This window comes from Rhododendron vialii, chromosome 12a, assembly GCF_030253575.1.
Source record: "Rhododendron vialii isolate Sample 1 chromosome 12a, ASM3025357v1".
Classification (NCBI taxonomy): Eukaryota; Viridiplantae; Streptophyta; class Magnoliopsida; order Ericales; family Ericaceae; genus Rhododendron; species Rhododendron vialii.
The window spans coordinates 14537998-14553117 of NC_080568.1; the positions used below are offsets into that span (position 1 = coordinate 14537998).

General features: G+C 40.7%; 1 protein-coding gene across 1 annotated transcript; it reads right to left on the bottom strand.

Moving 5' to 3' along the window:
- Positions 1–1456: 1456 nt before the first annotated feature.
- LOC131309481 (uncharacterized) lies at positions 1457–3216 on the bottom strand. Its single transcript, XM_058336109.1, has 4 exons — positions 2942–3216; positions 2072–2707; positions 1797–1970; positions 1457–1687 (listed from the first exon to the last, which is right to left on the bottom strand). The coding sequence occupies exons 2-4, from the start codon at positions 2576–2578 to the stop codon at positions 1457–1459; spliced, it is 912 nt and encodes a 303-aa protein (XP_058192092.1). The 5' UTR covers positions 2579–2707; positions 2942–3216.
- Between the last annotated feature and the right edge of the window lie 11904 nt (positions 3217–15120).

Genomic DNA, 15120 nt, shown 5'->3' on the forward strand with positions numbered 1-15120 from the left:
TTCATGACATAAATTCCACAATCATGGCTACAAAAACAAAATTGAAAGACATGACTACAACGCCCAAAAGAATGACAAAATAAGTTGCACAAGTCAAGGAAGTTATGACTAACAAGTTTGTCTGTTGTGGCACATCCGCATATTGAACTTCAAATATGCGGGAATCATTTCATGAACTTCGCGTACGTCTCTTCTTCAGGAGTGCAAAAAGATTCTTTTGCTATAATCGAAATTGAAAACAAGTTTGTAAGTATAATATAAAGTGCGCCAATCAATATATAATGCATTAGGTCGAGCGACAACTTACTAAAATGTTAACTTGGTCCAATTGATCCAAGTTTTGTCCCACGTGTTTCATTGAGTCAAGAATATAAACGCGTGACTCAACAAGGGATATGCAAATGCAAAACCAATGTTCACTTTCAAGCACAGGCAAGAAAAGCTGCAAAATAATAGGCCACCATTCAGTCAAAATAACATTGGGGCACACATCATAAACAATGGAATACGGTATATATTGGGATTAGTTACGTACCATGTCGCATTTTAACAAGTCATAACCTAGTTTATCAGGGTCGCAATCATCCCGCAATACATTGTTGTACTTGTTACTTTCAGTTGCAAGTAGATTGGACTGGGGAAATTTTTTTTGAAATACATCAGAAATAAAGTCAAAAAACAAAAAAGTTTAACCATAATAAGAAGGATATGTTACCGCAAAGGCTGGAGAGAAAATGTGACGTGATGGATGAGCCTTGGTCGCATGGGCTCTTTCCTTCAGCATTCGCCAATCCGTAAAAGTGTACATAACCTACGTGTAGTCTAGCGTATGATAGTTATTCAACGTTATGACACAAATAACACAAATTGAAGTATGGAACATACCATATTAGACACAAGGCCCCTCGGTTTAAACGATTGAGCAACTTCCTTGCGAGTAAGAGGCCACTTTGCCCCTTGAATATGGATCAACACCTCGCTGTTGTGCCAAAATATTTTGTCAGTATACCAAAATCGGGAAAGAGATAGCATGGTTTCAGAAATGTAACCAATGGTCTGTCCCTTACAAGTAATATGGTATGTCGCGAAAAAGATAAAGGTACCTTAAATCTTTTGTCGGTCCCCTAATAAGATAGTTAATGACTGATTCTTCGTCTTCCTTTAATTTTGTTGTCTTGACGAAGGGTTGTGCAACAAAAAGAGATTTAATAGATGGGCTCGGCTTCACATTTCTTCGACGTTTTCTCTTTGTGGGATCAGTTGAGATCGCCATCGCTTCTTGCTTTCGCTTACAGGACGCCAACCCATCCATGATTTTGGATGTCCCGCCCACCTCCCCTTCCTCCTCAATCTCATCCCCCTTCTCCTTAATATGACCCCCCTCCTCCCCCTTATGAATCTGATCCCCCTGCTCCTGAATATGATCCCCCTCGTCCCCCTTATGAATCTGATCCCCCTACTCCTCCTCCCACTCCCCCTGGTCCTCATATTCATGTAGTTCAAAATTTGCACTAAATTGTGGCGAATGGCCTTCATCTTCTACAGGTTCTGCCCGTGGACCATCTTGAGGGCTTCGAAGAACAGGGCTTCCAACGACAGGCTCGCCCATAGCAGCATCCATTTCATGCAACCTTTTTAAGTTATTCATAAATTGACGCATGAAATCTTTGTACATATCAATGCAGATCTGAAATGGTATAAGATAAACCAAAATATGAGCATATGTGAAAACTAATTGAGGCAATCTATAAGAACCATGAATATATGAAATATTGAAACTAAGCCAATACCATCACCTGATTTTTCAAATTATGGGGAGGGAACTGAGAAAAAAAATAATCCTCAATTGGCTTGTCCTCCGCCTCTTTGGAAATGCGAATATCGATCAATTCCTTTGTCCATAAGCCAATAGGAGGCTCAGGTTCCTTCCCAATTTCAACATCCAATGGATGTAAGTCAAAATATATGACCTGCAAAACAAATCAGTCATAATTTTTAACTTCCTACATAAACCATAATATTGTTATTGAAAGTGTTAAATAGAATGCTACAAAAGATTAAGTAAACATACCATCAAAAGGAACAGACTACCACCAACTCCTTCCGCCTTCCGTCCATGACCTTTGGTTACCCGAACCTTATAATTTCGAATCTCGTTCACCAACCAATCCAACACAAATGCCGGCCACTTATACGTCTTTAAGGTTTCAAGGTCGTCGGCAATCACCCTAGGGAACAATCTATTCCCCGCAACTTCCTTTGTGGTGGGGCACAACAAGCATCCTAATGTAAATAGCATGTAAGCCCTATGAAACTTCCCATCAGTATCGCCTTTCTTAATCACATTTTCCAATTTCACGATTTCAATCCCCTTAAAACCTCCCTTAAAGTCCTCTTCAATTTTTGTTCTGTGTAATTCAAGGCATTCCGTAGGCACTGGTGTGTCCCCTATTGGCATCCCTAAAACTCTTCCAACATCTTCTTCAGTAATATGAACAATTAGGCCCCTCCTAAATTCGATGCTACAGGTTTCTGGATTGAAACATTGAACCAAATGCATAGCAAAAACTCTATGCATATGGCCACACTTCACATGAAGTAATGAATGGAATGGATTACATGCTTTGATTGCATTACGTTGGTCTTGAGTCAATTGACCAATCAAGGAAACAAATTTCCTAGGGGAACACCTTGTCTTTATAATAAGCTGTAAGTATAAACAAACAGAAAATTATATTAGCATGGTAGTAATTTCATTATCACAAAGGTAGCACACATAGCAGGTACTGGGTGGTAATTTTGTTAGTATGAAACATGTACATGTTAAAACAATCAAAAAGTGATTTGTGGTAATGAATTAAGTAGTTGTGTTAAAGTGGGGCTCAACTCAAATTGGATAAGACCACAATGAAAAAGGATACATATTCAAAGGCATAACTACCTATATATGGACATAAATGCACATAAAGGTGAAATCCCATGATTAAGCATTTCAACTCCTAAGCACGATACAAAGCATCGTTAGTTATTGACATACCGGCACTTTCTTCTTCTTTTTACTCTCCCCTATACTCTTCTTCTTCTTCTTCTTTGGACGGGGCGGACAATTGTCGCCCTCTTGTTCACTCGATTCCTCATCATTCACATCGACCTCATCATTCTCTTCCTCACTGCTTGATCCAGAATAGGTTTTGTAGTACTTCTTTCGCAAGTATCCCTCATGCCACCATTCCGACATGGCTGCCATCACCTACATAGGAAATGAATATCATAGACGAGATTAAAAAATGGAACTGATAAAAAAAATACAATTTCTTTCCATCCCTCAATCCTAACCTCTGTTTGTTTTATTATATTGTCTTCTTGAAATATTGCCTTTAAACCTCGAGTAAAATCCTTCCTGCATTTAACCAAGGATTCAGTGGTCAATACGTAAGCGGGATAACAAAAGACATGAAATATCATATATTAAAACTCACACATAAACAACGAAACAACTAGGTTTCCGTTGCTTCTGGTGTGAACTACTTCCCTCGTGAACTATTGCACCCATCTTGACCTGCACTTTCATAGGTGGTACTACTGATTTCCTAGCATTGGCCTTTGAACGTACCATCATAGAGATAACTGCACATGAAATGAAGAAGTTTACACATAAAACCATAATAAGCAACCTGTGAAGTATAAATCTTGAAAATATGTTTCAGATCATCTTAGTTTCCTAGGGCCAGCCAAAACTATTTCAGACTTAGCCAAATTGCATTGCATTGTTAATGGAAGAAGACAATGCAATGCAATTTTGAACATCGGCATCAACTACTTTGATTTGCAAACAGCAGCATCGACTGAGGTAAATGATCAGAAACAGCAGCAGAAAATATCATCAGGGTGATAGCAAAACAGGTTGTAGCAAATAGGAGATTGGAGCTGCCAAAACAGAATATACAAAACAGCAGAACAACATTTTGCAGCTGATTGCACCAGCAGTGTACCAGTAGCAGCCGCCATAACAGAGACAGCAGTAGCATCCACACACGAAATAGCAGTAAGAACTAGGGACATGCCCCCTACAAAAGGCCTAAACACTCCATAGTAAGCTCAAACAAATTCTATACATCCTAGACTTCTATAGGATGGTCAAAAAAAAAGGTATAACCATCTACACATGGATCCCATGGACTATGTGCATGACTGTTATAAGGTGACCACTTACCTGAGTTGTTATGGAAATGGATTGGGACCAATTAATGGCAGGGAAATGTGGCCAACAATTGATCATCCTATCATACTTCCACCGGATGTCAAGAAAATGGCTGGTAGGCCTAAAAAGGCTAGGAGGAGGGAACCAGAAGAACAGGAGCCAGTGGATCCAACTAGGGTTGGAAGGAAGGGAGTTAAGATGACTTGTGGCAAATGTGGTCAGGTAGGACACAACAGAAGAAGTTGCAAGGGGGATCCAACTGCAGCAACAACAGAAGAAGGTTCAAATGCAGCAACAACAGAAGGTCCAAATGCTCCAACTGAGCAGGCTCCAAATGCAGCAACACAGCAGGGTTCAACATCCCAAATGGTAAGTCATATGCAAGTACTGTGAGGTTTTTTTATTTTTTTTAATTTATACAATCCATGCATAGTGGTAAGTAATTAAAATACGTTGTGGCTTGCAGAATGGTGCAACAAGGCAGAATGGTGCAAGCATTGTACCAGCTACAAGGCTCAAACTACCAGTGAGTTATAAATTTTTTGTTTGAAAATTTATATGAAGTTAAAGTTATTTTAATTAGTTTTGATGACGTATTCAACATGGTTGAAAATTTGCATTTGTGGTGCAGGTGAAGAGGAATAGAGGCGCAGGGAGGACTGCAGGGGAAGTTCAAAAGAGAAACTGAAGCTGGCAAGGGGAATGGTGGTGTAGGTGCTGATGAAAACAGACAAATTTGCACTGTTTTTGTTCAAAAGAGAAAATTTGTGCTTCATCCTTCCGTGCTCTTAACGTATTCAGCAACTCTTTGTTTTTGTTATCAAACCAACTTATTTCATTTTTACTTAACTTATTCGGTTTTTAAGTGCTGAAATTGGTTATCAAACAACCGCTAACTGTGGGTGTTTAATTGGAATATTGGGTGAAAGGGAAATTGGGTAACTTTATTGCAGAGATTGGTGTATTCAATAATCTGTTGTTGTTGTGGTGTGAACAATAGTATGAACATTCAGCCTGCAATGTATTTGATGATATGGGGAAACGGGAATGGAACCAAATATAGCATGGCCTCATTCTCTGCAATAGTGCCAAGCGTGATTGTTCATTTTGCTTAAAACTGACGCATGTACCTGTGATTGTGTCTAACACAACTAAACACTATTGCTTGACCAACATTTGCTTCAACATAAAAGAATAGCGAAGAAGGTTACCCACCGTGTCAAATGTTAATTCAAAAGTGGTATGTATGTAAGTGAAATCTGAAGGTATATCCAGATACAAGGTAAAAAATGTGCTGGCATTCGAAGCCAGTGTCTATCGGATTCGATGACTCTTACTCTTGCGGCATTGTGACTGCACCATTGAATTCCCCTATTCAAGTGCCTAAAGGAACCTAGACTACTCCAAAACTACTGTTGAAGCAAGCCTCAAAGGAACCTTGGGGACATGTGTGGGTACATAAACCTTGCCCTAATTAGTAATTATTAGTGACATGAGATGCATGGAGTTTTGTTGATCTCGAAGTTGGAAATAAAGGACTCCGTGGAGAAATCTTCTTAGATGTGCAGTAGTTGTTCGACAGTGTAACATGCATGCTTGATGTGCCTGAAATTTCATTTTCCTTTGTAACTTTCCATGTTGAGATATCTGAAATAGTTGAATATACATGTAGCAGCAGAAAGTGATATTGCTTAAAACAAGTATATCAGGGTACTTATGATCAAATTGGCAATGTTTTAAATGGGAGTGATATGTACATTTTCTGGTGGTGTTACAGGCGCAAGTAATATGTTAATTCTGAACATAACAGGTGAAAGTTGACAATTTGAAGGGTAAAAAGGTCGGGTTGTATTTTTCAGCATCATGGTGTGGTCCATGTCAATAGTTCACCCCAAATCTGGTGGAGGTTTACAATGAACTGTCCGCCAAGGGCGATTTTGAGATTGTGTTTGTCTCAGCAAATCAAGAACAAGAGGCATTTAAGGGTTATTTGTCCAAGATGCCCTGGCTTGCCATCCCATTTTCTGATTCAAACACGCTCGATTAGTTGGATGAGTTGTTCAAGGTGATGGGAATATCGTACCTTGTAATCCTTGATGAGAATGGGAAGGTTATGATAGAGGATGGTGTTGAGTTCATTCGGGATTATGGAGTTGATGCGTATCCTTTTACCCAAGAAAGGATCAAGGCCACACCCAAAAAAGCCATACCCAAAATGCTTCAAAAGTTCAACGTAACAAAGGAGAAAGAAGCCATACCCAAACTTGTACAAGAATGGAAGTCGAGGAAGCGCTGCCACACACCCACTGAATATCGATCGAGGAAGAGGGTTGCTCTATAGTCGTCGTCAGTTGGCAACAAAGAGAGGACGAATCAACAGAGCAACGAGATGGAGGGAGAGAGCAACAGAGAGAGAGAGAGAGAGAGGTTTCTCTGGTTGTTGGAGAAGAGGAGAGAGGGAGCAACGCACTGAGAGAGGGAGCAACCCACTGAGAAAGAGAGGCGCTAGGGTTTCAGAGTGATTTGGGTGGGAGCCTGGGAGGGTTTCACGAGTTTTGGGTAGGAGAAAAAAGGGGAACGACGTCGTGTGTAGGAGAAGGGGTACTTTTGTCCAATTCTGTTTTGGATTTCATGTATTGGGAAATATTTGTCTCCTTCACATGACTTTTGAATTCCTAAAAACTACTCCATGACTTGGGCATTATTTACCCCTTTCTCCACTGATATGCAATTTCCCCAAAAAATCAGATGTTAACTCTGTGGAAATAAGAGGCCACGAGGATATTTGACTGCAATGCCAAATTGGAAACCCAAATTGTTGCAAACATTTTCATAAATCCTAATATACCAAATAAGGACCTAAAAAAATACTATCCATGCTATCCAACAAGAACTTAAGCCAAAAAAAGAGTGCGGAACATATCAAACCTATCATAGCCGCCTAGTGAATGAGGAAACCGACAGTAATGAAGTATTAATTGCTAGAAGGATTGACACATTAAGAGAATGGATTGATTATGCTGCTTGCCTGATCGAGTTCAGTGCTAGATCGGTGATCTTCGTAAGTTTCTTTGGAGCCATGTGTTTCTGTTTGGATTGTCTTAGTTGAACGAAGTTACTTTCTGTTGGGTAAACCAAGGATTTTATTCTCTATTTGGGATGTTTAATCATATGACTCCTTTTTCTATAAATAAAAAAAAAAGTACATTAATTACATGCATTAACTCCCAACTGTTTTTGCCATCCCAAAATTGTATTCATAGCCCTATCTAATACCAATATACCCACGGCAAAATATGTGTTCTTGTTCCTAATCATGTGACTAATTGTATTTTAGTGCCACTGGTCTCAACACATAATACACAAACATCAAAAAAAAATTACCACAAAATCCTAACAAACACATGCACGACGAATGGCATACGGAAAAGAGATGGGAAACTGAAAATCAAAGTTCTATGTTTTATATATCAATGGGCCCCCTATATCAATCCCCACAGCGAAATCAAACAGATACAAATCCAAAAATTTGTCAGAACAAACCTCTGCACGACATACTAACCCTGTAACCCAGAAAAACCAAAACAACTAATCATCATAGAAAAATACCTGTTACAGACGGCAAGAAACAGTAGAAATATCTCCAACCCAGGGGATTTCGGAAGCTCAAACCTAGATAAACTTGAAGAATGTGGCAAAAACAACAATAAAGCACTGGAACAAATAATAGTAAGTACGTATTAATGAGATAAAATTGAAGTTGTGTAGGTCAAGAACTCTTACCCTGGACTCGAAGAATTAGCTCTTTAGTTCCGACAAATCCGTGCTGGAAATTCCCCCAAGTTCAAACCCACTAAATTCCGAAACCTGATCGAGGAAGAGGGCTGCTCTCTGGACGTCGGTTGGCAAGAAAGAGAGGAAGAGAGAGGGAGCAACGAGAGGGAGGGAGAGAGCAACAGAGAGAGAGAGAGAGAGAGAGAGAGAGAGAGAGAGGGGTTTCGGCGCAAGGGTTTCAGAGTGATTTGGGGTGGGACTGTGGGAGGGTTTCACGTTTTGGGGAGGGAAAACGTTGGGCAAGAGAAGGGGGTATTTTTGTCAAGGTTTGTTTTGAATTCCATGTCTTTGTAATTATTCTTCTCCTTTTCATGAATTTTGAATTCTAAAAAACTGGTCCATGACTAGGGTATTTTTTGCCCCTCTTCCCACTGTTCTGCAATTTTCCCTTTTAGAAAGAAAGTACAAGTACTTGCCCATTAGATATGGAGGGAAAAGTATAAAAGACAGTTTCAAGGACTGCTTATGGGTGCCTCTGTGTTGGGTGCTATGATCATCAAAGAAGCCAGAGCATGCCTCTGTTCATGGCAGAACTTGAAACGTAATGATGCTAATAGACTTTTAGTTAGAACCTGGAATCTTAAGTTCCAGGATTCTTAATTCTTTGTAAGTATAAAGTTGTTTGTTTTTGTTGTGCTTCTCTCCCTGGTTAACTGGGGGAGGGTAAGCTTGATGTAGTTGGTGAGGATCTCCTATTGTCTTTGATTTGGTCGCTAATACTCCGTCCATCCTAATTTATTTGTCCCAATTCTATTCTAACTAGATAAAAAAACTAGTTATATCTTTAAATTGATAATGAATTTTATATTCAATAGGGATCTTGTCTGATAGATCTCGATTTGTTCTATAATATAATATTTTCAAAATCAGCTAAAACATTATAAATTACTAGATATAATCAATTGAAAAGTGACATGAACAATTAAAATAGGACGGAGGGAGTAGTAAATGATTAATTTACCCAAAAAAGAAAAGAAAAGAAAACTCTCAAATGACTGGCTACCAGTTCTCTCTCTCTCTCTCAATGTCTCATTCACCTCTCCTCTCCTCACCTCACCTCACCTCTCTCTCTCTCTCTCTCTCTCTCTCTCTCTCTCTCTCTCTCTCTCTCTCTCTATTCCAGAGCAAAACCAATAACAACCAACGACTAGAACTCTTGCCATGTCAAATCCCTCCTCCTCCAGCCAATGACTCCCCACTCACTCTGTTATCATCTTCTCTTTCGTAACCCACGAGTTCGAGTTTGCCATCTCTGACGACGATGATTGTCCCACTGCTTTGAAATCCTCCGTCCTCAACTCCTATTACGGGCTCTGAAACCCTAAAATCGTGAACCTAACCGCCCTTTTCTCTCCATTTCAAACCCTAAAATTTGCAATATGCTCGCTCTCCATTTTAGTGGTCAAAGCCCAAGCATAATTTGTGTAAGAAAGGTAAAAATTCGGGATTTAAAGTATTCGAAAAAGTGATGGACAAGGATACGATTAATAGATGATTAATGAAGGATTAAGGGAGAATCTGGACTGGTAAAAAGGAACAAGGCTAAACAGTATGAGAGAATCCTTGGTAGGGATTTCACCCAACTAGAGCAAGAAGCAAGGATCAAGTACGATTTCTCTAGATAGTTTCTCTCTCTAGAATCGCCCTAGAACTCTGTCTAATCATCCACCCTAAGTGTGGGGGGAGTGTCCTATGTATAGGCACACATGGCCTCTCTTTCTGTGCCAAGTGGGATTATAAAGTTTGGACATGTGTCCTGCAAATCGTGCATAGATATTCCTTCCTACTGTCAGTTTGCGGTGCCCGCGACACCCACAGTAGTCCCGTGGGTGCTATTCCTTGAGCACCTCTCTGCGATGATTCCTTATTCTCTATCCACCAAGCCACAAGATCTCTATTAATCCTGGATAAGCGATGTGGTCAAAGTCTATCTTAGTCTTGCCATTGCCACCATCGGGCAAGGTCAAGTCTCGGCTCTGCCTTGCCATTCTCGCATAAGTGGACATGGTCATGACTCATTTCTTGGTCGTGCCAATACCGCTACCAAACCTCTAATGGCTCTCCTCGGGTCTTGCCAAGTCAACCGAAGCGGAAAATTGTCCGAGTCAAGTTGTTTAAAGGGTCAACATCATTTTTTGTCGTGCCCAAGCCTTTGTGGAGTTGCGATCGGTCCCATATCAACATCTCTTAACCAAATTGGCTCACGGCTAAGGCTTAGCTCGGCCAAGGCTTAGTGCTTAGCCTCGAACCTCGCCTTCAAATATAAGGTTGACAACCCGAAGCGTAGGGCTAGATTGTCGGTAGCATAATAAACCGGCAAGACCGGGATCCTACCATAGGGAATTCGAATATAACTTAATCGGATTGTAGGTTTTATACGGTGGTTTGTGGCGTTTAAGACGACCAACTTGGTTTTACTTTGAAAGGTGGAAAGGCTAAAGCAACAAATTAGATACGAGCTTTATAAACTAAAAGAGGCAAGTCTAGGGATTGTCTAACCCTTGACTTAAGTCGTTACCGGTTCTCGATTATAACTCAGGCAAGAGTCACGACCACGTGCTCACGCCCGGAGAATTTAGCTTTAATGACTATGTTTAACGAAAGATATGATTAAACGGAGACGAACCAACTTGTTTTTAATATTTATCGAACACATAGGAGGCCATGAGCCCTCAGTAAGCTGCTTGCCAAGACCGCTTGACTAAACATCTTACCAAGGAGTAAACACCCCTTGTTTAGACCAAAAATGCAAGTTAAGCTCTATTCCGAAAATCATGATTTTAAGCTCGAGGACTTGAGAACCAAGTAACCACCTAAGTCCTCAAGAAAGATTACCCCGAGACTTAGCCTATCGACTACTCGCACATAGCTAAAGCATAAAAGAAAGCATAAAAACAAGACATGATTTTTTACCGAGAAAAACAAAAACAAACTTGATATTATAAAGGATCCAAGTCGTACGAACAACTTTAATTAACGAGAAATTAACAAACGAGAACAAACTTATTTGAGTTCTATGGAAATTACTCTTGAAAAGCTTAAAAGAACATTAATGGAGGAATCACTAAAGTTAATCATGTGCTAGGTACAAGAAAGAGAAAGAGACATGCCTATTTATATACAAGGCTTTCTCTCTCTTAAAAATATCTGAAAATATCCAAAAAGGCAACTATTCCACAAATGAAAAGTCCAAAAAGTAACAAAATATCTGGCCGAAAGCTCCCTGTATCGATACAAATTATGCAAAGTATCGATACCACAACGTTATCTTGAATTGGCCATTTCCCACGTAACACGCCCGTATCGATACGGTTTAAGGCTGTATCGATACGGAATAACCTGCCTTCCCATTTAACCAACGCGTATCGATACGGATTATGGGCGTATCAATATGCAAAGCTTATCTTCAGAATTGAAAACCAGCCTCCCGAACTTGAAACCCGACAACCACTGGCTTGCCCGATGCTTCTCGCCTTCGTAATTTGATCACTTTGGCACAAGTTCCACTGGGCGAGGATACTTGAACTGACTTGGGGGTCGGCTTTGCGATCAAAATATGCCTTTTAAGGGCGTTTTGCCTGAAACACTTAACAAACTACCTTACAAGTAAAATCACATAAAAACGACGATAATAAATGAAAACGCCACAAGCTAGGGAACTTTTAGCACCACGATCTCACAATCTTAGGTGCTAATCATGCCCCCCAACTTGAACATTGCTAGTCCCTAGCAACAAAATCATAACAAAAAGGAAAAACCAACAATCATTCCGACAAAGCTACTTAGCACCTACTCATACCGCAGCTGATTAGCAAGAGTTAAAACAACTTAATTATTCCAAAACAACTCGCAGCCGAAAATTGAGCGATCAACTAAACATTGAGCAAGTTATAATCAAGTATCCAAAATGAGTGTCAAAAGACAAAAGGTGGAAACGAAGCTATAACTAAACCAATTGCATTCGAAGTAACCATATCCCACAAAAAATGGTGCTCGAATTAGGCGCGGGGAAGAAAAATACCGTGCCCATTAAGTGGAGAGCGCCATTAAACATAACTTACAACTACACAATTAAAAGTTCGATTGCCGAAGAAACATGCCACGTACCAAATATGCTAACCGTCATGCGATAAATCAAAATGGAATCAAGGCATATTAGGGATCTACTAAGGGATTTAAAGCTTGTAATGACCTTGGTTTAATCAAAGAACGGTTAGCAAAATAAGGTGGTGGCCATATACTAGTTAGGTTCAACTACCCCTGGCCGCCACCAATTCCAACTACCAAATCAACGGCCACATGCGGGCCTCAACAAAAACTTACTAAGCTATTAAGTTAGAATTCTACTGAACTAAAAACAGTAAAGAGATAGGAAGGTGGGCTGTCAACCACCAAGCACCTCAACCAAGTATAAGGATTTCAAAACACTCCTTGACCCTACTCATCATCCACAAACACGGGTTCATCCCCAGCAAAATCATCACTGTCCGCATCTGGCTCCTCTAGTGGTGGTACATACTGCTCACTAGTTTGCCCCACTCCTTGACTCAGAACCCAATCCAACTTGTGATCTATCTTTCGTTGCCTCCGTGCATTGGCTCGGGTTTCCTTCTTAATTTTCTTCAGGCATCCCACAGTGGCCACCCCTTGGCAAAATAGCAATTTATTCCAAGTAGCCGACTTTGCACCCTTTGGTGGAAGAGTAGTCAAGTATGCCCCACGTGGGGCAGCAGCAGTGGATGGTCGGGACTGAGAGATACTCTGCGTGAGTATGGAACTATTAATATCCCCCGGATTGAGCTTCTCACGCTCCTGAAACTTTGAAGCAGGGACCTTTTGAGCCAAACAAATGATGGTCACCAAACATGGGAAAGGCAACCTAGAATTGGTTGGGGTCTTGGCTTTGAAATTGATCATCTCCTGAAATATGACCTTCACCCAATCACACACCACATTCGGATTCATGAACGCGTGAATCATCCCCCCCTCGTAACTATCCGGCTTGTTCTCCGTCCCCCTCGGATTGAAATTGTGGAGCACTAGTTGATTGACAAGCCGATAAACATCCTTGAACTTTCTAGGCACATGAGGGAGACTCGCCACCCTAGGGTTTTGGTATAATTCCTGAACAATGGCCTCGTCTGCCACATACTCCTCATCCGGATAGTTCACGTCATTTGCAGGTGGCTGGCAGTAATTCAAAACCCGCGCAATAAACCCTGATGTCACCTCAATAGGAATCTTTCCAATCTTCAATGTTACCTTAGCATCATCCATCTTCTCAAACTCCTCGGGTGGAATCTTAATGTTTTTGTAAAATTCTATGACAAGCTCTTTGTTATAACTCGGATTAGGGGCAAGGTAGTAAGACAAACCTTGGTCTTGGATGCGACGAACAAACGGATTCTCAATGCCAAGGTTGTCGACATCCACATGACGCTCATTCTTGAACCCCCGGTTGCGAATTCCCTCTTCCCATTTCTTTTGAGTTGCTGCTCGCATCTCAGCGGCTGTCCTTCTTTTAGCACGGCCCCGTTGCGGATTCGCGATCATTTCCTCCTCCTCCTCCATTTCCCGCACTATCTCGTCCGCTTGTTGCGAAGAAGAAGCCGGAGCTTTGCCCTTACCCTTAGCAGCCACAGTCTTTGTTCTTACCATTGCAATAAAAACCTACCAAGCAGAGCAACACCCCAAACCTTGAAACAAAACACTACAGAAAATAACCCAGAATGCAGCCAGGAACACAAAAGTTTCAACAAAAACAGGCAACCAGTCAAAATCCACAGAACTCTGAGTTGTACAACACAAATTCAGCCTCTAATATTCAGTACAATAATGGTAACAAGGCAGTGCAATTTCAGTCCCTAATCCAATCAAAATTTCAAAAATCTCGGATAGGGTTCATGGGTGATTTCAGAACTGGGGGTTAGAGTACATGGTAAAATGGTTCAAAATGATAATGTATGGCAATATATGGTGGGTAATCGAGGGTTTAAGCTATTATAGAGAAAAAAAAATTGGGAAATTTCATGTATATAGAGAGAGGAAGCGGATTTACCTTTGTACTAGTAGGATTCGACTTGCAAACCTTGAAATCCTTTGGAATTCCTCGAAAGCTTGGAGGTTTAGTGGAAGATTATGGAGTTTTGGTGAAGATTAGAGGGAGAACATGGGAGATTTGGGGCTAGGGTTTCATGGAACTTGGATGGTTATGGAGGTTAAGAGAGAGAATAAGGTTTGGGAAGATGAAGTGATCGGCCTGAGTTAACTGCAGATTTCAATTTTTACCCACGCGTATCGATACGGCCCTTAATCCATATCAATACGGGATAACCTGTCTCCCCACGAAACAAACGCGTATCGATAGAGCTTGAGGCTGTATCGATACGGGGAGCTTAACTCCAGAAGTTCAGCTTTGCCACCCGATAGCCAATGCCGACGCCCGAAACCACTTTAAAAACACACCCGGAGCCTGTAAACCCTGGAGCCAGCCCAGCAAAGCTCAAAACCAACTTCCAACCATCCACCCGAACATCCGGTTTCCTATGGATATGAGCGAGACGCGGACAAGGCATTATTTTAATGGACAATGGGACTCTCTTGTGGTTTTAATCAAACACAGATGGCCTTGTATCATTTCCTAAATATGCCATAGATTCCGAAACAGTTTAAAGTAGATAACGAACATGCTTAGGCATGACATGAGATTAATACCTAACTAAGAATATAATGTGAAAAACAACGGGATATGGGTCAAACTTGCTCACAACACACTCAACACCTAATTTCTCACTCTTTCAACATGCATACGAGTTGGACAGTACAAGTTCACCAAAAATATTTACACGAACTCTTGCCAATTAACGAACTAATGACCAAATGCTAAGTTGCTTCATTCCACTAACTTTGTAATAACGGAAGGATTGATCTACCAAAAACGAAAAATTTAAACAAAAAGCATAAAACATAAATATCCGATTTATGTCCCTCCCCCCAACTTGAAATATGCTATGCCCTCATAGCATGGAGAACAATAGTAGGGAAAAAGGAACAACAGATTCCCCCAACTTTGGCTCTTCCAACGG